The 25606-nt window shown below is 41.7% G+C and overlaps 1 protein-coding gene across 1 annotated transcript in view; it reads left to right on the top strand.

Moving 5' to 3' along the window:
• The first annotated feature begins 2048 nt into the window (after window positions 1-2048).
• Window positions 2049-25606, top strand: part of btbd11b (BTB (POZ) domain containing 11b) — a 79028-nt gene continuing 55470 nt past the window's right edge. Inside the window, exon 1 of the mRNA XM_080505479.1 lies at window positions 2049-2906. Coding sequence (XP_080361605.1) covers window positions 2051-2906 — 856 coding nt within the window. The 5' untranslated portion in view covers window positions 2049-2050. The remainder of the gene's footprint in view (window positions 2907-25606) is intronic.

The raw sequence follows: 25606 nt of genomic DNA, 5'->3' as shown, positions 1-25606 counted from the left end.
CATATGAAAATGTCTCCCTTAAAAAGGATATTCCCCAGTGAACCATTCATTATGTTGGTTGATTGATTATGTTGTCACATATTTTGCATAACAACAAAAGGAAGCATAAAAATCCTTGAATGTGTTTAGATTATATGGAGCACACAAGAAGCAATGCAGCATGGTCCATCCATCCATCCATCCATCCATCATCCATAATTATCCTTGATTTATGTTATTAAAAGACACTAATAATGTGGAAATAACTAACTTATATTCACCCAAAATGGGTTTATTAAGTATTTTCAACACTATCCAGTCACTAACCTGTTGGATTGATCAAACAAAAATGACACAAATTCAACACATTAATCAAAGGTGTTTAATTTAATTCTATTACATGGATTTAACTCACTTTGGAAAATCTACTTTAATTGTTGACTATTGCTCCTAAATTGTGTTTATTCAGTTTAACTTAACAGTATCTTATAGTAGGCAACGACTACTTGTACTTGTATTCAATTGGGAACAAAAGGAAAGTTCAAGGTTTAAATTCAAAGGTTATTATGGCACTATTTTACCAGTCGAGGTGAAATTGGGTTCTATGAACTAAAATGTGTCTGACACATCCACTGAATACAAAGAAATACAAACACAATAGATTATACATTGATATGAATATAAAAATGGCAAACATCTTCCCTACAGTCACAGAGATTGATTAACTTGATAATAAGTAGGTGTGCAATGCTTTTTGACCACATTTATTATGCAAGATAAGACATTAGGAATGATCATCTTAACAGTTAAGAGAAGGGCGATTTGAATAAAGTCACATCCGGGCACCACAATGCCCGAGTTCAAGTCATAGCTACTACCAATGGCTGAGATCTTAACATGATCATTTTATTCTTGAGGAATTTTCACCACATGACTGGTCTTGATGGGCACCGAAGTATTAAAAATAAGTAGAAGTTTGATTACACAACACCAGGGTTCACTGTTGCTCCAGGATGCAGTTAAATAGCAGCTCCACTGCGTCTCAGTGATAGTCTCTTCTAATGCGTCTACCGATCATCGTTTTTAACCACTTTGCCTACTTCTTGTATTTTATTATACACTGAGATGCTCAGTTATTTTCTCTGGCATAGTTGTTTAACTATGATAGACTCTCATATTTAATGTAAAGACTTCACGCAGACTGCGCAGGGACCGTGCTTATGGAGGTAAACACGACCAAATAAATAAAACATGGATTAGACTCAATGACTGATCCCTGCCAATGACCTTGAAAACAATTCAGATCTTTTCAATGAGTTCTCCTCCAGAGCAACAGAGAAGGATACATTATGCATGCAATCTATTATTAATGGTCTTGACTTGAGTCATGTTACGATCAGACATAGACCCTCAGGAAATTTCTCAAACGCCAAATCCTCTGTGGCGAACTTGTCCTCTAAACATGACAACACAAAAGCTTTTAAATTATGGGATTCATGTACCCCCACTGCAATTTTTTTTTCTGATTGTCGCATCATTTATACATGATTCCTGCAGTTTTTCTAGATTTGAGCAAATTCAGAAAATCCACAGGTACTCAGTGGAAACTGTGCTTTTATGATTATTATAATTGTTTTTTACATTTGTCTTTATTTTAAGAATACTTCACCAAGAGGTATGTGAGCGTCTTCTTTTTTTTTTTACCCTGACTCCTTCAATGGACCCAATTAAAACTCTTTCCTGTGTTTTGGTGCGGATCCATTGGCTGCCAGCTGTTCTTGACTTGGTCCCGCCTCCATCTGTCAGGACCGCACTGCTGCTACAGCAGAGACTGTTGATGCTCTCTAGTCAAATACTACTCTTTTAACTTTATACTACAGCCTTGGGAGGACTTTTTTTTTTTTTTTTTTTTTTTACGGAGACGGAAACGCGCCGCATCATTTGATTGCGCACGACGCGCGCGTCTCCAAAACTCCACCGTCGCCTGCGTTTTCCTCCACTCACCACCCCCACCCCCCCTTTCAATCCCCGCTTTTTTCCCCCTTTTTTCTTTACACTATGAAGTGCAGTTATGGCAAGGAGTAGCAGTAAGTCAGCAGCGAGGACCCTGGAGGATTTGACGCTCGACTCGGGTTATGGTGGAGCCGCAGACTCCTTCAGGTCTTCCAGTGCGTCGCTGTGCTGCTCAGAGGCACATGGGGGGACTCACTGGCATCTAACCGACTCGATGCACAGTCGACACAACAGTCTGGACACTGTCAACACGGTCCTGGTCGAAGACGCCGAGATCCTGGAGTGCACCGGGCAGTGCGCGAAACTACCCGAGCTTGAGGACGTGCCGTGGAGCCTCGGGGAAGTGGCGAGCGCACTGAGCAAGGACGAGGAGATGAGCCTCCCGACCCCCCCGCAGGACGTCCTGCTCCGGCTCTCCGCGCTGGTCAGCCGGGCCCTGGTGCGCGTGGCCAAGGAGGCGCAGCGGTTCAGCTTGCGCTACGCCAAATGCACGAAATACGAGATCCAAAGTGCCATAAAGATCGTCCTGTCGTGGAGCGTGTCGGCGAGCTGCGTCGGCGCGGCCCTCGGTGCCTTGTCCCTGTACAACATGAGCACGGAGGAGGACAAGTTCAGCCGCGGCAAGTCGGCGCGCTGCGGACTCATCTTCAACGTGGGCAAGTTCTTCAGGTGGATGGTGGACAGCCGGGTGGCCGTGCGGGTCCACGAGCACGCGTCCATCTACCTGGCGGCGTGCATGGAGAGCCTCTTCCGCGAGGTGTACGCGCGCGTCCTGCGCAATGCGCTGCTGGAGCGCGATAACGGAATCCCCAAGTTCACCGTGGAGATCCTGGAGCAGGCCGTCAACGGCGATGCGGAGATCTGGGGGTCTCTGCAGGACTGTCAACACCTCATCTGCGGGAAAAATGCAAGCGGTGAGTTGAGAACGACCGCTGCAAACCGGCGCAACAGGGTCTCTGCTCTGCGTCTTCATGTGCACAACCAGCACCCCCCCCCCCTTAGTTTCTCACACATTTTCCCCCAACTGGAATAGAAGTACCACCAGCAACATGAGTGAATTTAGTGAGGGCTGAATTGAATCTGAGTCACTTGTTGCCAGATATACCGCAACGCTCTTCCTTCATAGTGAATTTCAACTGAGAAACATCATTGGTGCAGCAGCTGCAGGTGACAACTGAATGAAGAGATCAAGGAAAGAGAGAGAGAGAGAGAGAGAGGAAGTGATCCTCTCCTGGCTTGTCTTCTGCACTCTGGTAGATTAGGAATTGCTTTTAATCCTATTGTATTGGTTTATTAATGCACAAAATGAGAATTCGGGTTTCACAGATTCCTCTGTGAAAGAGGCTTCCCCCGCAGGTTTCCATCGTCCAGAGGTGAATTTTAATTCCGCACACCGACTACCTCCCTGGCAGTTTATTTACTTTGGCTTTCCAAGTGATAGAAATCATTCTTTAGTGTTTGCTTTGAAAGTAGCTGAGATCAAAGAACAAGTCTGATTGTGCTCAGACTTCACTGCCACTTAAAGCGTGAATACATCAGGAAGCAGTGGGAACACATGCTACCCCCTGTTTTGATGGATGTTGTAAAAGTGCAGCTTTGGCTCGTCTCGCAACAGGTTTACGTAATAAAAAAAATAAGGCCTTTGGGGACGTATGTGCTGTCATGCATTATGTAGAGTGATGTGAATAAAACCGAGTTAGAGAAGGATAGAGGGTGAAATAGAGGGAGAGATAAAGAGAGAGAGAGAGAGAGAGGGAGAGAGAGGGTTGGAAAGATTCAGTGACCATATTGACGAATAACTAGCAGAGATGGTTGCTTTATTATCGTTACATCTTCATTTTAAAGCCTTGCCATTTTCATGTCAGTAGATATAATTGTACCACCTCACCCAAACCAATATGTCCATTTATTTCCATTTGATCCATTTATTAAAATGCTGAGGCACCTAGCAGGGAAAAAAAAACATTGACTTCAGAGATTTTCAGGGTTTAGAGTATTGGCACTCACTTGTACAGTACTGTATATATCAGTATTTGGTTATTTTTGCACACTCAGGCCACTTGGCATGCAGTTAAGGCTCAAACTGTGAAGGAGGTGTGGTGAGTGTTCACTGGTGCATTGGACCAGTGAATAGGATGAGCTGCAAGTGAAATGTCTGGAGCATAATGAAATATTGACATGACGCCGGAGGCTGCAGGAGTGACGGTGCATGACGTTGAAGCTGCACGGTGCGGTGTCATGCAGCTCATCACACACAAACACACAAAACAGAGGGAGGCTGTAGTTCTTAAGCTGGTGAGAATAAAATAACACTGAATTAAGTGATTATGTGTAACGTGGAAGTGATTGTTTTGAAGGTGAACCCATTGTGAATTCTCACCTCAGTAATAATTGCAACCATGTTATTTTGACTTTACGGGTTCAAGGGTTTTTTTTTGAGAACGGCTCAAAAGGTGCAATGTTTTTTTGAAGGACGAAAACCGCAATTTTCAGAAAATCCTCAAAGTCCATATCCATGTAGCCTTTGGCTATGCTGCTACTGCACATGTGCACCACGGCTGTAATAAATAGTTCTTGTGCACATGCTCAGCAGATGGACAATTGGAACAAACACATTGTTTTAATTTTGACAGTGTAAAACCGAATCTTTTCTGAAATAAAAATGCAAAAATGAGGCATTTTCATTTGAAACGTTGCTGTCATGTAAACAGGGCCTCAGTCGAAACTAATGTTAGCTTTGTTTTAATCAAGCATGGAAACAATGAGCAGCTTCTCTGCTATTTAATAGGAAAAAAAGAAGAGTTTTATCAACTGAAAATTGTCAGACTAAAATCAATTCCTATAATGAGCCTCTAATGAGCCACCTGCTTGTGCCAGTGTGTCGTTTGTGGAGTTGTTTCCTTTGGTCGTCTGTCCACTAGAATGTCGGTGTACTGAGGCATGTGTGGTTTCATCACCAAAACAACAGCACCTACTAGTGGCTCAACACGAAAATGATGTTTTGTACATTAGGAATTTTCAAATTATCAAATTATCCATTATGCACGTTTGCTTTCATTGAAATTTTGACCACTTGCTTGATGGTTTGGCTGGAATGGAGCCTTGCGTGAGCAGGTTTTCGCCCACGGGCCTCACGGTTGACAGCCCCGCTTTAGAGTATCAGCTTTATTTTGCGGTATACTCTCCTTAACTCAAGTTGAAAGGAACAATAATGAATGTGTAGAAACCTTAAGGACAAACAACCAAGTCAGTTTCCTTCGAAGGTAACAAAGTTATTGCACCTCAGAGGGTCGCTAAAAAAATACAGAGTATTAAAACAATGATTTGTGGAATTCCGAGTGATTAACTTCTTAACAAATAGAGAAATATTCCATTAATGCTCAATTAAGCTACCAGAAAGGTGTCTGTGTAGATTTATTATAACATTATCAATTGTCTTCATTTAGCTTGTAGTGTGTGTTCACAGTTGGCAGGCTTAATCAGTATAAATTAATTCCTGCACGGTGAGTTGTGAATGCCGTCCTCGTCTGCTGTCGAAGCTACTCAGGTTTGACTGGAGTCTGAATGCAATATGAAGCGGAGACGCGTAAACCCGCCGAACACAACAAGTGAACTGAATGTTTCCCTCGAGTCCATGTACTTCGTTGGTGTTCGGGAAAATCTGCCTGTGTTTCTACAACTTTAACAGTGAGTCGGTAGAAATATGACCAAAAATAATCCCAGGTCCGTTGTTTTTGACGCAGCACACGCCGTTGGAATATATAATACACGGTGTCAAATATTTATTCATAATAACAGCAGTGAATTGTACAAATATGCAATGCTCAATGCTTTTAATATACTCATGGTTCTGATCGAAATATACATCCTATATCATGCATGTCTTTACTTTTGCAACTCCAAACAAGGGAGCAAAGTGTGTCATCTGGGAATCGAAGTGTCGGGCTCACGACACCACATCCATAATTATCCCGTGTTGTAAAGTGTGTTTCCTCTTACCTTCTGCAGCTTGCAGTCCTGCGTTGGCACGTCCAGCATATGGCAGGCCTCCCACACACACATACACACACACACACACACACACACACACACACACACACACACACACACACACACACACACACACACACACACACACACACACACACACACACACACACACACACACACACACACACACACACACACACGCACACACAAGATGTCAGGGGCTCTTCTCACCAGGTCTGACTCAGTGTTATTTGCAATGTGGGTGTTGGGTTTCCCTTTTTCGGCTGTGGTATCCTGTCTGAGCAGGAAACTGTTCTATACGGTGGGATATTTCTTATGGCTCCCTCCAGACCCCCGGACACAGTGATTCTTTGATTTCCTTAACGACGTGTGCGTGTCACAGAAAATGGCTCATGGAACACGATACCCTGCTGCCCGGGGATACATACCACCGCGAGGACGGCTTGATAATCGTGCTTTAGGTGTGAGATGACTTTCAAGTCTGGGCTGGAGCAGGTTTTTTTTTTTTTGTTTTTTTTGTTTAAATTTAGAGGGATATTTCACCCTGAACTAATTCAGAGAAGCTCAGCGATGCTTTGTATAGCTTGTGCTTTCCGTTTTATCCACAGGCACAGGTGGCGGCACACACATGAATGAACACAATGCAGTGCAACAGTGCAGCTATAGCCCGGCATGAATACATCTGCATAATGTAAATTTAGACATTATGTGAAAGCTATTCTGATCGTCGGTTTTGCCAGACAAAACGCAATCACACAACTCCGCTGTTACTTTCAGCCGAATGGTGCATTTAAGTGTCTGTTTTCTGGTCTGTAAATTTGCCGCTTTTGGTTCACGCTCAACATTGTAAAAGTTACATCCCCTTTGAGCTCGGCAGATGTTTTAATTAAAACAAAGCCTTTCTACTTGCACTCTCCGTGGCAGCACAAGTAAACTGCACAAAGACACGACTTGTTATTCAGTGTTTGGCAAAGTGGCAAGGTTATTCTCTTAGAAATTTGCGGAAAAGCAAACGGGAGCGTGAAGACAGAAATTAAATCTGTGAAAGTCTACAAAGTGAGCACTTCAGAATGGTTTGATGTGTGTCTTAAAGTGAAGTAACACATTCAGTGTATCAATAGATGCTGAATGATAATTCAGTGCAGTGTTGCATGAAAGAACAATAGATAATGTAGTTTGTCTGGAGCTTTCATGTTGGTCCTGTTCGTGCTTTTCTCTGGTTTCCTCCCGCAGTCCAGGAATTCGCATTTAAGGTCCGTAAGTGACTAAAATTGTCGCTCTGACGTGTGACAGACTCACTACTTTCACCCACTTTCACGACAACACTTTCAAGTGGAAACGCATCCGCGTGTTTGGGTGTTCAGTTTCGGAAAAGTTTCGAGTTTACGCGACAATGTTTTGAAAATGATGCCCGTTTACACGGAAACGACGTAAATACTGGAAACAGTGTAATTCAATTCAATTCAACTTTATTTATATAGCACCAAATACAACCCAGTCATTCCTAGGTGCTTTTAACAGAGAAAATTAAAAAGCCCAACAAATGTGTAGTTTTCATGTTGGAGTCATGAGGGGTTCTGATGGTTGTTTATTTTTTGTACTGAAACCACATGTGTGCAGAGAACAACATGTCATAAACATAAGCAATGGCAAGAATAAGAATGTTTGTATGGACAGACGACGACGTCGGACTGTGACCATAAAAGTACCAAAGACGATGGACGGAGAGTTATGACACTCCGGAGTCTGCCATTGTTGTCCATCTATTTGTGCATGTGCACAACAACTAATTATCAACTATTTATGTTGTGCAGTAGCAACGTTTCATTAAAGCCTCCCCCCCTAGTTTTTTCTTTTATTCCAAGCACCGTTGTGTAAACGGACGCCCAGAACGCAATGAGAGTTTTGTGTTTCCACTTGAAAGAGCACACTTGGGCTCCGTTTACACGACAACAAATACGAGTGTATCCGCAAAACTTTCTTCACTTTTGGGGGGGGGGGGGGGGGGGGGGGTCAGTTTACAGGACACCGGTGTGGAGATCCTCTGTATCCGTAAAGTTTTTATAGGTGGAAAGATTCTCTCACGGTCGCGATTCCCTCCCGCAGAGACTGCCAGAGGCGGTGGAGTGCTGTTACTGCGCATGCATGTAGCTCCCCCTCCCTTCCCGTTGAAAATAGTTCCTTCTGCTCATGTGCCAGTAAACAAACATGGCGGACCAGTGGTAGGACTTCATATTCGAGTTTTTTCGTCCACATCGAATGTCTAATAGTAATCAGACTCACCCCTGATATCATCCGATTCATTGTCACTCCATGCGGATGTCGGGTTCCCCGATTTTCTTCACGCATTGTTCTCTGCACACAAGTATGTGTGGTTTCATTACAAAAACAAGCAACAGTGCCCTCCTGTGGCCCGGCATACTAACTACATCGTTGTCAGTGTGTCTGCTGCTGCACTGTAAATGCACTCCTTTTTATTTTTAACAGATTAGGTGTCGTCGTGAAACATTGTCATGTAAACGGGACCTAAAAATATCCAGACGTGTACCTGAGCATTAGCATGTCTCGTCACTTGGGATCACCTCCAGCAGTCGAACTTGGATCGTGTAGGTATAGACGATCATTATTGGTCATCTAAACACAATGAAAAAGACATTAAATATTACTGTCTTTTTTACGATCAATCCATGTTTCCCCTCCGATTGGAATTCAGTGCAGCAACGCCTCGCGTCCTTTGTGGAGCTGTTGCTAGGAGCATGTGAAATACAACACTGTTGAGGGGCAATTCACGGTAATTTGAACAACTGGCTCTTTGCTCTGTGTCATTGTTCCCTTTTCACTTTTACTTTTCCTCGCCTGGAAAACACGCTCGATGGCCTTAATGCACATTGTTCTCGAGCAAAGGGAACACACCTCATGGCGCCATGTCCATAGGCACTGCAGAAAATGGAGAAAGTCACGCAGTGTAAAAAGCACATTTAGAGAGAAAATGGGTACGCTCGGTTACAACAATCAAGCACAATTCCCGCAAGCCCCTGGACCACTCTGGGGTTATTCCATAAGTCACATATCACAGCTGTCGCTTTTGGAGTGAATAACTGTAGGTTACTCTCCATTCACAGGTCTTTTGTTCCTCAGCCGGTACTCGTCGTTTGCTGTGTGAGGTCGGTGCCTGGTGCACACATGCTGTCGTGCAGGCAGGCAGACAGGAATGACTGCAGTGTGCAGCGGTACCACTCTGTACCGGTGGAGACCAGTCCCCATTATTTCTGGATGTGAGATAGAACATAAAGTATCTGTGCAAGGGAAACCCTTACACAGCAGCACACGGCTGAGCATACGAGTGGGCAGCACGCAGAGCGGGACACACACACACACACGCACACACACACATACACGGTGCAAGGAGCAGATCTGGTATTAATTGTGAGGTTTTTTTTTTTCTTTTTTCTTTTTTCGGGGGGAATGAGGAATGCTGATGTGACATGGAGTCTGGTACGACGGATGAGAGCTCTGGCCAAGTTTACTTCAGTTGATTAAGAGAAGACAAGTGATAGAATACAGTTAATTCTGCACCCAGCTGGCAGCGTCTGCGACAGTTTGGATGTCTTTCTTTTTTCCCTCTCTGTGGTTATTCTTTTTTTTTTTTTCTGATGCACCTCGGTTGGTTTGCCGGCACAGGGAAACTTTCCATTGCACAATGCCTCTTCGTCTCTTCGTGTGTTGACGTGAGGACCGTCTCTGGTCATTTTAGTGTAACCTTGATGAAAATGTGCCTTATTATTATTATTTTTCTTCTTCCTTTTCAATGAAGTTAAAAAAAAGCCCACAGCAGATTAAAGTTTGGTCAAATCAAATCTATACTCATAAATAATCTCCTCAAGGTTGCAACCCTCAGAGTCACAGGGTGATGTCATTTGAGAAGACAGCCACTGCAGCTCGGACTAATCTTTCTCATTTTTATGCTTGACCTTTTGCACCAAAATGAGATTTACTCTGTTATAGGCCTGACAGTATCAGCCGAGAAAGTGTCCAGTTGCTGCTTTAAAATCACTTTTCCTGCACAATGGGTCCAGCTTTTCTGTTTACTATCAGCAGAAAGGCTTCGGCATTATGAGGGAAGGTTAAGTGGCTTTATTCGTCTCGTGGAGAAATCCGTTTCCCTCTGAACTTAATACGTTGGTGAGGGTTTTTTTTTTCCCCCTTTTTCCAAAGCTTAGATAGAAGGTTTATCGTTGTCAGTATTTTGAATTAGGATCTAAGTTTCAGTAGGTGTGCAGTGAAATAACCCATTGCTAGACGACAAGTTTTAACCATTTCTCTTAAGCAGTGAAGCAAGAATGAATTGTTCATGTCGTCTACATTGGAACAAAAGCGACGAGAGAAAGAGAGAAAGAGGCACAGATGGCAAGGATCAAAACAGGAAAATCCATAAGAGAAGCTGTGGGTGACAGATGAGACCCAGACAAGCAGTATCTACTTCTTAATATAGCAGGAAGAAAGTCTGTGCAAACAAGTACCAGCAAGTGGATTAGTTGTGCGAAGCATCAGTATTGTAACACATTTTTTTATTTGCAAACTTATTTTACCACCTCTGAAACTCTTTTGTTGTATCGAGGGAAATGATCCCGTTTTAAATAACAGCCAGCCTGGCTGGGAAATGAGAGGAAGGCAGTGGCAAACGGGCGTTGAACCCGTCTCTGCTCTTTTGATGTGAGCTGAGCAGAACTCAAAGGAACTGTCTTGTCACCTTTAGGGAAAGTGATACGCGTGATGAGAGAACGCTGCACGTCAAGACATGTTGAGAGTCACAGCTGAACCCAGAATCAAATTCCAAGATATTTACACAACACTCGTAAACACACTCACAGTCTCGCTCATAAATCCGTGATCAGCCAGCTGCTGACAGTCGTTATATTTACACAATAATGTTGCCATCGATACAGTAGACACTAAATTATCGTAAAACTATATGTCATATTGCAGGAATCATTGGTTTTCTGACTGCACTATCTCAATTTATTATTCAGCAGGCTCACTTTGTCAATATCATGCTTATTGGTATGCTGAACGAGACTCATGAGCATGAATATCAACAGTAATCTGTTTGATAACAATAGACGAATGTACAGGTTAGCTAAGAGATGCAGGAAGAACACACGAAGGCAGGAATGAGCTGCAGAATAAAGTTGAAATGAATGTTTCAGAAACAGAGACAATATTTAGCATCTTTAGCCGGCTGCATAAAATCAATAAAAAAACAAACATATAATAATAAATAGTGTAACTCAGAATCAACAGATTGGGGAGTTATTGCACACCAAGTCGTTTGTTTGTGCATTATGGGGTAAAAGCTGTTCATGCTTTTTTCCCCATGTTTTTAAGAGCCTATTAGTTCCTCGCTAATATTCCTCTGTCAACTAAACAAAACTAAAACAGGGATGTCAAACACAAAGTTCATGGGCCACACGAAGCCCGATTTCATCTCGAGTGGGCTGGACACGGAAGTATACCTGATGAAAACGATGATATTTTCACAAAACAAGACAATTGCTCCCAAAAATGACTGCAATCCCAACAAAAAAGTAATTTCAACGTAACCTTCTGGTGTAAAATATAGTGAAATGCACAAAAAAACCTCTGCGGTAGCTGTTGCATTATGGGTGTTTTTACAATCTTGGCCTGACAGGATGGCTTTGAGGCTCGTCTGACAACAACAACTTATCTATCTTTCATGGCAGCATCGATGATATCTCAGCTCGGGTTCTCAGTGTTGTGTTTTCTTGCCACTCTTGAGAAATATGGTTACAAATTTTTTTTTTAAAATAACAACAAACCCTGATGTTTTCTTAAATATTTGATTGATGGTTTGGCTAAATTAGAGTCTATTTTGGTTCACGGACCCTATGTTTCACACACTAAACAAACTTTAAAATACTAAATAAACCGTCCAAATTTAAACTCAGTACATTCGATTAGTTTCCTCCAACAAAGTTAAGAAAAAGCATATCTTGTCACGTCTTGTGCTATGAGCTGCGCTATCGTCTCATATTTCACAGAATCACAGCGTCTCTGCATAAACAATGTGAAATTAGCAGACCAAGTCACATACGCACGCCTCAAGCCGTTTTCATGTACTGTTTTAACATATACCTATATATTACCTTTGCCAAAAAACAGTTGGGGCGAAGGGTTATGTTTTTGTCTTCATTTATTTATTTATTTATTCATAGGTTTGTATGTATGCATGTATTTTACACAAAAACATAGTCAGTTTTAATCCGATAAATGTCAAACCAAGGCCAAAATGTTTCATTTTCAATTCCTTATCCCCCGAACCTCTAACCAGGGTAATGTCACTGCGTCATGTGGCATATCAGAGGATAGGGAATTAAATACTGAACATTTTGGCCCTGGTTTGAGATCAGCTGACAGCGTTTTGACAAAAAAAACAACAATGTCTTTGACCTTTCCATGACCTTGACCTTTGACCCAATCGCTCTCAAAATGTAATGGAACCATCCTTGGAAAGGGACAAATCATCCCTGAAAATGTCATGCCATTTTGGGTGAATAGTGAATTTGTGAAAAGTTAGTAAAATGCATACATACAAATCAAGAAATAAATAATTAAGTACACAGACAAAAACATAACCTTCTCCCCAACTTTTATTAGTGAAGGTAACAAACATGTGTTAAAACAGTACATGGAAATAAGGAAACTTTGACTTGCACTTGACTTGCCCAAGAAAAAATGACTTGAGACTTGCATGTGTGGCGGCACTGGCAAGCAGCAGCTCTCATTCTTGCGTGTTCATATCCAAATGAACTGGTCGTACGTGGTTGCTCATTGCTCTGGTTGAGTGATTATGTGCGAGCTGTTCTTTTCTGAAACAGCCTAAATCCTCCTTGGGTTTCACTCTCCAGATGAAAGTAATGACAAACCGTCCTTTATAAAAAGAAATCTGTTTGCAGAGAAAATCTCTCCAACTTCCCAGTTACCATTTAATCGTCGAGTTCACTAACATGCAGCCCTTCCTGAGGTTAGCAGTTTAGTAGAAGGCTACAGGCGGTTTACATATTTCAAGGCTTTCTTTCAAAAGCGAAAGAAAAGTCCAGTCTTGTTTGAAAGTACGTAAGGGCAATTAAGTAATCAAGAAAATACTGGGGAGCTGGATTAAGCAGCCCACTCCAGCTCAGAAGGGAGCTTTTACACCTGATGCCCCTTCAGCTCAAAGCACACATGTCCATTATTCGTTAACCCTTGCTATTACTATTTCACTGAAAACAGTCATTGAGAACGTCCATTCGACTCTTGCGTTAACCTTCAAAAAGAGTTGTTGCATTTATTGTTTTCTCAATCACTTCCCTCAAAGAGCTTAAAGTGTTGAGCACAATATGCATTTCCAGTAAACACACAGTGCCATTCTGTGTTTTGACCAACACGGGTAACAGGTAGTCTCTGTATTTATCGTCGGGATGACAGTCAGATGACCTGCCTGCAGCAAACCTACTGATCAGCGTATCGTTTATAAAGAAACCATCTGCAGTGACAATTAGCTTCCTCTGGGTGTTTGTGGCCGTCCTCGGTTGATAACACTAACAATGATCGCTTGTGGATTCCCTCCAATTTAACCTCATATAGAGGCAGAACATGAATCAGTGTAGGGTAGAACTTGCATCTGCCCAGAGCACCTACTGAGACCTATTTTTTTTAAAAAGCCTTAGATTTGTGCTTTGGGACGAACAAAGCCGCCCATAAATGAGCTGCTGCTTGTTCAACTGACTTAAAGCTTCTAAATGCAGACCAAGGACTGAAAGCAGAGAAGATGGTCAAAAGTGAATACATTTAGTTTGACAGTTTTGCTCAATACAGTCATTCTCATTTGTAAAAGCTACCAGAAAAAAAAAAAAAAATGAAATATACTTCCCATAAAATCTCTCACTTCTGCACAGAGAATAATCCAATACATGAAAACAAGACCATCAACACTCGTTTACACTCATTTCCACCCTGCAGTTCTCCAAATCGGATCACACCAAAGTCGATTTGTCTACAAACAAGCCGGAAATTGTTTGTTGAACTGACGTAATCTTGGGGAAACCTTCTGGGATATCAAAGATGGTGTCCAAAAGCGAAACTGATCATTTATCGTTTTTCTAGTGCGACTCAACAGTGTACAAATGGGCTCTTGCCTCGGGAATCTTTGGACGTTTCCGTGACGATAACCCGGTTATCTTTCACAAAATATAAATGCTGTAAATACATGTCTTTCTGAGTGTAATGATGAATTTCCTCCAGAAAGGTATTGAGAATGTATTAGAGATGTACATCAATAACTAAAAGTGGCTCTTAAATTTTTTATTTGATTCTGGTAAATTGTTCTTATAATATTGGAGCCACTTTTGCAGTCTTGAAGTCACCATACAACAAAATACAATAAGGCACTGGGCCATTCCGTGTCTGATTTATCAAACCATAACCTTGTCAATGAAATATGATTGACGTATTTTAGTTTGAAATCATTAAAGTTATAGCAACTACTTTTTTTTTGCCATCATCCAATGGCAATGAGGATGGAGGATTGAACCTGCAACCCCGTTGTCATCTTCATTTGTGTGTGTTCACGATTGAGGCAATCATTTTCAATGAGGGGGGGGGGGGGGGGGAGGAGTTACAAAATTGTAAATTCCCACTGATTTTCTACGCCCACATTATCCAGACCTGGATCACAGGAGGCTGGAGCGGATCCCAGCCAACACAGGGTGAAAAGTGGGCCTTACCCCCGGACAGGTTTTGGTCCATAACAAGTCTAATAACAGGGCAAAGCAAGAACCACCTACACAAACAACACACTCACACCAGCAGGTGGATCATTAGAGGCTCATTGTAGGAATTTATTTTAGTCGGACAATTTTCAGATTGTAAATAAAGAGGTAAACTGTTGTTTTTTTTTTTCTTTTTTCTAATAAATACATAAAAATAGAAAAGCTGCTCGTTGTTTCCATGCTTCATTAAAACAAAGCGAACCGTAAGGTCTCCCGTTTACACGACAACGTTTCAAATGATAAATGCGTCATTTTTGCATTTTTGTTTTCTGAAAATATTCGGGTTTTATACGTTAACGTTGAAAACAATGTAGTTTTCCTGTTGGGCCACTAGTGGGTGCTGTTTGTTTTTGTGATGAAGCCACAGACACATGCAGCAGAGAACAATATGATATAAACATTAACAACGGGAGAACAAGTTGGACTGTTATTACGATGACTGTCAAAATAAGAGAAGGTACGCTTACGTCTGCATTATTTATCATATTTAATCCCTGCATGTCGTCCCATGAGTGTCCCAGGATTTTACCAAGGAACTCTCCTTGGTAATGTTTTCCTTTGTCAATTTGAGCAGCTCAATGTCTTAAACGCCCGTCTTCCTGCAGATTTTGGAAAATCTACAGAATGTGGAGTCCTTGATGATACAAACGCGTTTGGGATCTCCCAAGGGATTTTTGAGGATTTCCACTTCTCTTACATCGCCAAAAGTTCGGCTTCATGCTTCTTGCTTTGCACATACTTCCTCTGAATGTAACTTATGCAAAGCCAATATACAGTTGATGTGACAGAAGTAAACACAGTTAGCAATCAGTATCGATGCGCTCGGAGATAAAGCATATACTTGTGCAAAAAAAGTCCCTGGGTAGGTGGATGTACTCATGCTGATTTGTGCTTATCAGTGTCTGTTTTGTCATTAGTGAATCTTTCACATGCTGCTCAGTCGTTTCGGGATCAAAATCAAGTGTGGACCGTTAAAATCCTAGAAAAAACTGCCAGACTCGATGATATCAATCCTGTTTTACTTCAAACAGGCCTTGTGAGTCCGTAAATCTGCAACTGCTTTCCCACATTTCCTAAAATGACAATCCTCTGGATGTGTCTGAATGCGTTTCATTCGACGACGGACCAACCGTGACAGTCGCAGCAAGACAAAAAGAGTCGAGCCGAAGTTTAACATGTAATAATCCGATGCCTGGAAAGAGTACATACAATGTAAATATCATGGATAGTTGCAAACCCTCAGTAATTAAATAGTATCATTGCACATCGGTTGGTAAATTGACTTGTCATGGGATGTTTAATTGTAATTTGCGATTCGTTTATAATCGTGTATACCGTGTACTAAAGTTGTTATTTAAGCATCCAAAGTATCTTACATTTCTCAGATATTCAAGTCTATATTCATGAAAATAGAATAACAATAAATCACATACGAAGGATAGAAGCAAACATAAAATGGACTTGTTATCCAGTTATTAGCACTAAAATTAGATGTGGATGTCAAAACTGGGGTCCTGTGCCTTATAGCAAAATACTACAAAATACTACAATCTCAACATAAGTCCAAGAATAAAAACCGAGACAGATGACATTTCTATAATGATTATATTTTGCTTTAAAAGATGAAAATAGGCTGTGATTGAATGGAAATCTATGAAGTTAATTAGATAATTACAAGTGTACAGGATACAGAGTTTTGAGGAAATGCATTCTCGTGTTCCAGTTTAATCTTCTTTGGCATTTTCCAGACAAATAAATCAAACGTCGCATTTTCTTTTTTGCACCTTTTACTCATTATTAAGTGCAAGCTTTCCTCTTGAACAGCAGAGCAACATGAGGAAAACGATACATGATGGGGCCCAGATGAGAAAGCAGTAGCTTTGCTGACGCAGTACTGATTGTGTTCCTCTGGACTGGCGTCTCATTACCTCCCATGAGAACTCCGACCACTGACCTTCAGACTGCGTTTGTGTCACTGCCTATAGGCTCTTGGCATGTGTGAGCAAACTGAAAACGCGAATCCTCTTTCCATTTTGTCCCACCCTGCAGTCGATTCAATCCAAACGTTTGGCCTGAAAGATTCGGAGAGGGGGGGGGGGGGGAAGAATGACTTTCCATGAGAGTAATCAAGATGTGAATGAACGGACGTCTTCCGTTCATCTCTATTGTGCCTCTTTCTCAGTCTCTCCTCCTTTGTCATCTTTCAGCCGACCATATTTCTTTCTCTCTGCTTGGCTCCTTCAATTTCTCCTTGTCTGTTTCAGTCAAGCTTTCTTCTTTCTCAGATATAATCGGTCCACACTGTGCCATTGCCTTGATGGAGAGTAAGTGCTGACTTGAGGTAACCTTGTCCCGTCCTACATGTCTGGCAGGGCTGTAATAGCTCTGTCAATCCAGATGTGGAAGGCCTTGCTGGGGAGTCTTTTGCCAAACACACACACACACACACACACACACGCTACGCTCATGCGTGTGTAGCTGAACCGTGACAGATCCGTAACTGTGGCGATATACCGCGGAGTGGGCGGGGCCGCGTGTGGGTGATGTAAGAAAAAGTGACCAAGAAAAGCACCGCGCGGCAACGACAACGGCATGAGGTCCGCGAACCGCTTTCACTCCGACCCTGCGTGTCAACAGATGAGCAGTCGCACGTCTTTTTCAATCCTTTCTGCCATCCGGGTGACTTTTCCCAACCCGCGGCTGAACCAGCAACATGTGGTACAGATTACCACTGGAGAAGGTATATGTCCATTTTGTTCATGACGTTTTTTTTTGTTTTTTTTTATTGCTAGCATGTGCTGGTTCCTGCTTTACTCCCTTTTCATACTCACAGTGAATCCGAGGCACATGGTGAAGAAAAACTGCCTGTAATGTTTAGTTTTGCTTCACTTTTCCTTTTTCTTTTTTTTTATAACACATAAAACGCAGTGTATTTTGATAAAGTGGACATTAGTACCTTAAAGCTAAAAGCCTTGCACTAATGTGTCTTCAGTCAATGCTGCACATCGTGTTCATCATTTTCTAACTTTCCGATGGAGGAATTATGTTTGTTGGTGTATTTTGCTCTGCTTAATCTGTTTTGTTCTATTTTTTTTTTTTTTTTTTTTTTTTTTAGGAAAAAAAAAAAGCAGGGATTTTTGTCGCTGGAGAAATCAGCAAGTAATAACAGGCTTATGTAGGTAATGGTTTAGAATTAAAGTCAATCTTTCCTAAACATTTGCAACAGAGGGATTTCGAGGAAGGATTAGTTCAACATTGAAATAGTTGGATATTTCTATTAATAGTGTACACCCACTTTATGCAAAATTAGGTTGCAGGACACTGGAGCCAATCCCATGTATGGACGGGCCTCTAAACCTTTGCTTGAACTGGAGATATTCTCATTTTGCATATATTAGGGTTCGGCTTACAGATTTAACGAGTTGCAACTTGGTAATGCTTGTTGCACCTAAAACATCTCGGATTTAGTTGTAGATTATGAAACATCCAGACCCCCGAGGTCTTCAGGAAGAGGTTTTCCTGAGGGTTCCGTTTACACAGCAATGATTTCAGGTAAAAACACAAAAGTTTCGTTGCATTTTGCGGGCTCTGTTTTCATGGCAACGGTACTCGGAGCCACTGAAAACACAACTTCTTCGAAACAGCTCCCAAGGTGGAACTTTTAGAGAGAAAAAAACAAAAACAAAACATTGCCGTGTTGACGTGCAAAATGTCACTTTCTGGAAACGCTCAGACTGCATCGCTGCAAAACCCTCCCCCCCAAAAAATGCTGTGTTTTCACTTTGTTGTGTAAACGGGGGCTTCGTGTTCCCAGAGTCAGAAGAAACAAGGTGAAGCAACTTTTAGTCCCGACGCTCCTCATCTGTGGAACAAACATCCTGACTCAATCAGTTGTTTTCGCTCAGGCCTTAAAACATTAATATTTCCTCGGGCTTTCCATGAAACATCATATTTTACTGACTTTATTGCCTTTATCTTGATAAAGTTTTCTACTTTATTCTCCATTTATGCCTTTCTTTATCGCGTTGCTTTAATGTATTTCATAATCTTCTTAATTGCCTTGCTTTAATGTGAAATCTTTCATTTACTTCTGTCTGACTGGGGCTATAGGAATACATTTTACTCAGATCGCTTGTGTTGTAGACATGACATTTTGTGAAGATTTTTCGTATTACAAGTTTGGAATCATGCATATTTTTGTGTATTGGATCCATTGCAGTTGTAATTGTGGTTCTAGTTACATTAATAAACTTTATGAGGCATCATATGGACAAAATTGAACAACGATATGAGATTTCTCTATGATATTTGATGTCTCTATGCACATTCTATTCAGTATACTGTATGTCACCAGGGCACAAGAACAAGTGTTTATTTGTAATTTTGGGTTGCTCCGTGTAAATACGCCTGTAGCGTCGCCTGGCGGTGCATGAGCTAGCCGTGTAGCTTAATGCTTGACAAACAACCTTGTCCATCCTTTCGCCCGTCTTGTATTCAGCGTTATTCAACTTGGGGCTGCAGGGTGCTGGAGCTGATCCCAGCGATGGCAGGATGCACAGGGCCTAAAAAAAAGAAAAATTTCATCTCATTCTCCAGTTCCTACATGCGGATGCAGTGAATTCACCTCATTCCATGTCGTGCATCTATTTAATTGATGCAGTTTGAAGTTTTCACAAACAATTTTACCATATTGAAAGCGAACTGAGTCATTTTTTTTTATTTTTTTTTTTTATGGTGACTTCTCCATCAAGTACCTTCGGAAATGAAAGCTAATTTCTGGGAAACACCCACACCACTGTGCCAGCACAACAATGATTAAAAGCCACTAAAATGATTCAGCCCCGTCATTATCCTGTGTTCTTTTGGTTCAGTCATCATCATCTCTCCCTCTTTGGACAGACAGCAGATTGCCGCACTATCTGACTCACTGGACAGAGAGGAGTTGAGAGGATGACACACTGCTGGTGAGACAGGTGTGTCTGCCAAGTGCTATACCTAACATGTTGTATCAGCTCGGCCTCACAACTGTGATCCACTCTCTCTCTCTCTCTCTCTCTCTCTCTCTCGCTCCATCCTGTCTGCGAGTCTTTCTTAAGAAGGAAAGAACTAGCACTGACTGGATGCGTTGCAGGATTTTGTGAAAAGTCACTGCAGATTCAGATAATCCTGAAACCCTCTGAAAAAAAAAATGCATACAGTGAGAAATTTTAATGGGTTCTCTGAATTGCATGAATATGTTTATTCAGGCATCAGGAATTGAATCATCGGAGGTGCTGTTCTTTAAATGTACTTTTTTTTTTGGTCATTTCATTTAGCCCCCCCCCCAGGAAATATCTGTAGTGTGGTGAAGGAAATCCATCACCTATCAGATCAGATACTGTGTGTGAAACACGTTATCTGATGAAAACAGATCAGGCCCTTATCTCTGGAGGGAATTAATTCACACCTGGTCCAGCAATCATCTTGACCATCGTCAACAACAAATAAAAGCTGTGTCAGAAGGAGAATGTGACACAGTTAACACAAGGCTTTGTCAACTCGCATGCCCTGCTCACACAAGAAGTAAACTATTGGCTGTTTCGATTACTGATCGTAAAACTGGTTTTGTGTTTTTCTAACCTTTTTGCACACCTGCAGAGCAAACATAGTGAAAGGAATGAGTCACCCGGTTGAGCTCCCACAAACATCCACATGCACGGTTTGCATTCATGCGTGCCCGCTCTGTGAAATCACACACACAGAGTTATTGAAAGAAAGAGGAGTGAAGTGCAGCAGATAGAGGACAGGATATGAAAACTGAGAGCACGAAAACAAGGGGCTGCATATTCTCTGTGTGTGTGTGTGTGTGTGTGTGTGTGTGTGTGTGTGTGTGTGTGTGTGTGTGTGTGTGTGTGTGTGTGTGTGTGTGTGTGTGTGTGTGTGTGTGTGTGTGTGTGTGTGTGTGTGTGTGTGTGTGTGTGTGTGTGTGTGTGTGTGTGTGTGTGTGAGGGGAAAGGGCTGTGCCGAGATCTGAAGTGAACTATTAGGGTCGGCTCTTCCAGCAGGGGAAGCCGCATCCATCCAATTTTGTCGCGTTGCTCGCCTGTCAGTGGCTCCGACCAAAGTAGGCTATAAGCAGCACCTGAAGCAGCGCTGCTGCAGTGACTGTACAGTCCAGGGTTAGGCAAGTGGGAGTTAAGCATGTACAGCAATACCCATATCTGCAAAGGTATGTGTGTGAGTGCATTTGTGTGTGTGTTTACGTGTGCACAAAGCCCTGTTGTATTTTTCTAACATGCTTGGTTTGGACCAAAAGGCTGGCTCTTTTATGGCAGCTGCACTGTGGTCTAGTGGTCAGAACCCTCACCTCACAGTGGGGAAATCCCTGCTTCTATTCACGGCTTTGGAGCATTTCTCTCTGCAGTTTGCATGTTTCTTCATTGCGTGCATGGATTTTTGCCCACAGTCTTAATGCAGTGAACCCCAACCTTTTTCTTTAGGAATCCACATTTTTACTATTGTGAACCTTGATGACCCTCAACCACACACTGTAATGTTAAAAAAAAACAAAAGATGAAGGAGCCTCATAACAAACTATGGGAAATACAGTTTCTTTGTTTTGTTCTGTAACGATGAGTTCCTTTCCACTGAGGATAAACACTTTGAGTTTACACTTCAAAATTGCATGCGCCAGTTTCTCCTGATACACTTTTAATATAAACACTCAGACTTAATAATTGTGAAACATAATTTAATTAAATGCAGACTTACCTGCTTTTACTTTTAACACAAACATTTTTTGGACTCCTTAAACTCAAGAGGGCTTATTAAATGCAGAAAATAGATGAAAAGCTTCATATGTGTCTGTAAATATGTCTAATGTCAACGAGCCTTCCCATGTGTCGGGTCACACGAACCTTGAGCTCGGCAATAAGTTTTGTGTATTACAAAAGAAAAAGTTATCCAGAGTGAAATTAATAGTTTATATATTACATTTCTAATGATATACTATAACATCTTGCTTGGCAGGCGTTGCCATCGATCTGTGAGTGTATCAATCAACACTTTAACATGACTTCCGGACAGTCAAACCGCCAGTATTGATGCCACAGAGTGCCTCAGACAGTCACCTTGCACGCATGAGACAAACTGAATAGTCCTCCAAAACCTTCTCCCCCTTCACCTGAAATCACCCGTCATGATCCCTTCCATCCTGAGTAATGATGCCCTCTGACACAGGAGTGCAGGTTCCTGCAGAGCGGCGCTTCAAGACAGATTCCTCCGATAAACAAAAAGACTTGCAGGCGTATTGAGAAGGTGTTCCTGCCCTTTGGCCTCTCCAACCACTTTGGGCTGTTTAATAAGAATCACAGAAAAAAAGCCCCAAAGAGTGATGTCGACCCGAGTGTTTAGCCCCCGTGGGTGCAAGAGATAATCACATAGACATCACAGCGTCTGATTTAGCTGCCACCGCTAATGGGAGCTGGGGGATGAGGAACAGCCTGGGGGGGAAAAAAACCCAAAATCCACACAGAGAAAAATCCCACACTTTATCTTGGAGCTTCAGAGGCGGTGCTCTCCGCTTCCTTTCTGTGGCTTTAAGCAGAGCCGACAGTGTAAAACCAGCATCGATTTTCAGACTGATTTCAACTTTAATGGACGGAACGATAAGGTCAGATTCATACTGAGAAAAAGGCCGACGGCTTTCCTCATATCACCTCCAGGAAGTGGGAAAAAGAAATGAATGAAAAATGCTGCATGCATACTGTATACGTTCGAACATACATCATATGGCCATACGATTTGACCCTTCTAGTCCAAATGTAAGTGTTTTCAATTGAGATGATTGATAGCTCCATTATTTTTCTCTTCTATTATGCACACTATGGCTTTCTGCTGAATATATAAAAGCCCAATTGATATTTTTGTGAAATATCTGAGTCAATTCTTTGCTGTTGGCAATAAATGATGAAAAATTGCATGCAACTTTTGGTTTCACAACTATAACAAACGTGACAAAAATCCTATATGATAAACGTGGAATAAAATATAGTTAAATGGGCCTTTCTATGTAGGGTTTGCATGCGGAGTTTGCATGTTTCCTCCAACAGTACAAAAACATGCATCTGAGATTAATAATAATAATTCTGACTCTCCTCGTCAATTCTTGTGATTCTCGCTCTTCTAAGTTTTTAAAAGAGCTTTGCTATACTGTCCTCTTCACACGGATGGGATCATGTTGCCTGTACTCGTTTCCTTCAGCGTTTTGTCCTTCCTGACAATTTTCCATGAGCATGCTCTAATCCGGTGACGTTGCGAGGTTTATCTCGCTGTCAAAGAGTGTCTTTTGGACATCCGTCAACTCAGCAGTCCTTCCTAACATTGCGCTAGACGTGTGTAGGAAACCTGACTGAGGGATTTGTGGTATCAACACTGGATTCATGGTGTTTTACTTAAGTTTGGAATATGAAGTGCATTTTAATCTTTGTTTTTGAACTGTGTTCCGTTTAAGGTTCAAAGTTCAAGGTTCTTTATTGGACATTTAAGTTGCAGTGAGTACAAAAAAACCCCCAAAAAACGAAATAGTGTACTCCTTGAGTAAAAGCAGTGTAAAAACAGGGATTAAATATATAAATAATGATAATATAAAAGGCAGATAAGAATAAATTAGAAGTAAAATAGTGTACTCGTCAATTAAGACCAGTATGAAAAATGTATAAAAGAATATACAATGCACAAAGCAGTTCTGATGAAAACTTAGGAGTCTGGAATTAAAAAAAAAACTTTCTACAATAACTGACCATAAATGTTTGACCTTTCCAAGTACACCCCCAAGATAATTCTGAAAAACACCTTCTACTTATATGTTCTTCTTCATTGCCCGTTGATCTGTTCCATTACAAAGCTGAAACAGTTTCTATGTATTTTGTATAACTAATGTTGTATGGCCTGGTTAGGCATTGGCTTCATTCTGTTTTAAATACATCAAAATCAATTTGTGGGCACAAGACCTGTGTAATCTTTTGCACAAAGAGACGGTTAAAAAAAAAAAAAATGAAATAAAAGCCTGAAATCTACTCACTGCTGGGAGGTGAAATGTCACCCTGTCTGTCATGTTGTTCGCCGCTCTGGGACTGGCTAATCCGTGCTTCACAGTGACTGATATGTGTGATAGCTCAGCATGTTTCCGTAAGGAAACGCGTCCTCGCTGCGGCTCTGATGTCATACTGTATACTTGCATGTGCCAAGGAGAAGAGACAGCGTTTGAACGAGCTTTGGGAAGTTGTTTTTTTTCTTTTTTCTTTTTCTTCCATGGACAAAGATTACCGCTCAAGATTCAAAACAGATGGAAACTATTTGCATATTCATTCAGGCGGGAGGATAGCTGACCCGCTCCATCCAATCTTGTTCCATCAAAAGGCATATTGGATTTCTGATTGGAGGGATAACGGAATTGCTCGTACCCAGATACTTATTTGGAACGGGCGTGAAGGTTAAGAGTAAACGTGTCGAGGTTGGTGCTTGACAGAGAGGGACACTTTATGTTTAATGGAAGTTGGGCGAACCGCCGCCGCCGCCGTGAAATCTGCATGCAGAGGTTTGAAAAACGCCTCCCCCTTTTGATGCAAACTCAAGCCAATAAATCACATCCAGCTTATCGCACGAGGCATGCCTCTCAAGGTCTGATTGTCAGCAGGAGAAAAATGACAGCAGAGCAAGGATGAGTTTGATCTGTTCCGGGACTCGGCGCAGATAAATCTTTCAGTTACCTCCAGCTGACAAAGTGTCATCTTCAAGATTTTAGTCTTCCGCAAGAAATATTGACATTTGGGAAGGAAGTTATGGAGAAAGAAGCCGAACTCCCACAGTGATCGGCCACCTATAAAACTTTTAATAGATTCTATAGAGATTGCACTGTGGGCTATTTGTGTTGTAACAAATCATATAAGGCAGACGTCGTCTCATGTCGAAACTTATTGGCCACAATAATAAAGATCAAAAGGTTTGAATGTGTGTGGGTGTGCTCAGTAAAGATGAATGGCTTCGAAATTAGCAAAGTAGACGGCGTGTTTTTGTACTTGAGTACGAAGTATAAGATTACATACTTGAAAAGACTTGCAGCATGGCGAGTACTTGGACTTTAGAGAACCACAGACACAGAGCTGCTGGACTCGAATGCAATGAACTCGGAATCTTCAGTAATTTCTCAAAAGCCTTTAACTTGGCACAGAGACGGAAACAAAGAGCGATCACAAGTGGGCTTTAAAAATACCAAGCGCAGGATCAAAAATGATTGCAAGCTTGAAAAAAAAAACCGTGGAAACCTGGCTGGTATTTGACGACCCCAGTCTTAGGCCATGTTTGTGTATAAGACCATTAACATTCAGACATTTCATAATTTAAAAACAATTAGAAATGAAACCAAAAAAAATAAAAAAATTTTCTTGAAGAAAAATGATTCAAAACACTAGTTTCACTCTCTCACCAGTAGTTTCCCAGGAGAGTTTAGCTCTAATCAAGACCTTAATAAGATCGACGTTGCCTCAAATTCAGCCCTGTTTTTCTTCATTTGGAAACCACATATTGTCGATGGAGGTCGAGCTCATATTTGATGAGTTTTAGCTCTCGGTGTTTGAATTGCAGCTGAGAACCCTGTGTGATTGTGGCGCAGTGCAGGCAGCCGAGCCGAGGGATTACAGTGTTGAAAAATCACCCCTCAGTCATCGTTAAAGCCAAATTAATATCTCGCAGAGCGAGAGCTTTAAATAAAACAAGCGCTGGCACCGAGGCCACCT

The sequence above is a fragment of the Blennius ocellaris genome, assembly GCF_963422515.1.
Source record: "Blennius ocellaris genome assembly, chromosome: 11".
Classification (NCBI taxonomy): domain Eukaryota; kingdom Metazoa; phylum Chordata; class Actinopteri; order Blenniiformes; family Blenniidae; genus Blennius; species Blennius ocellaris.
The sequence above is the reverse complement of the archived record's forward strand: the minus strand, read 5'-3'. Positions and strand labels throughout refer to the sequence as shown.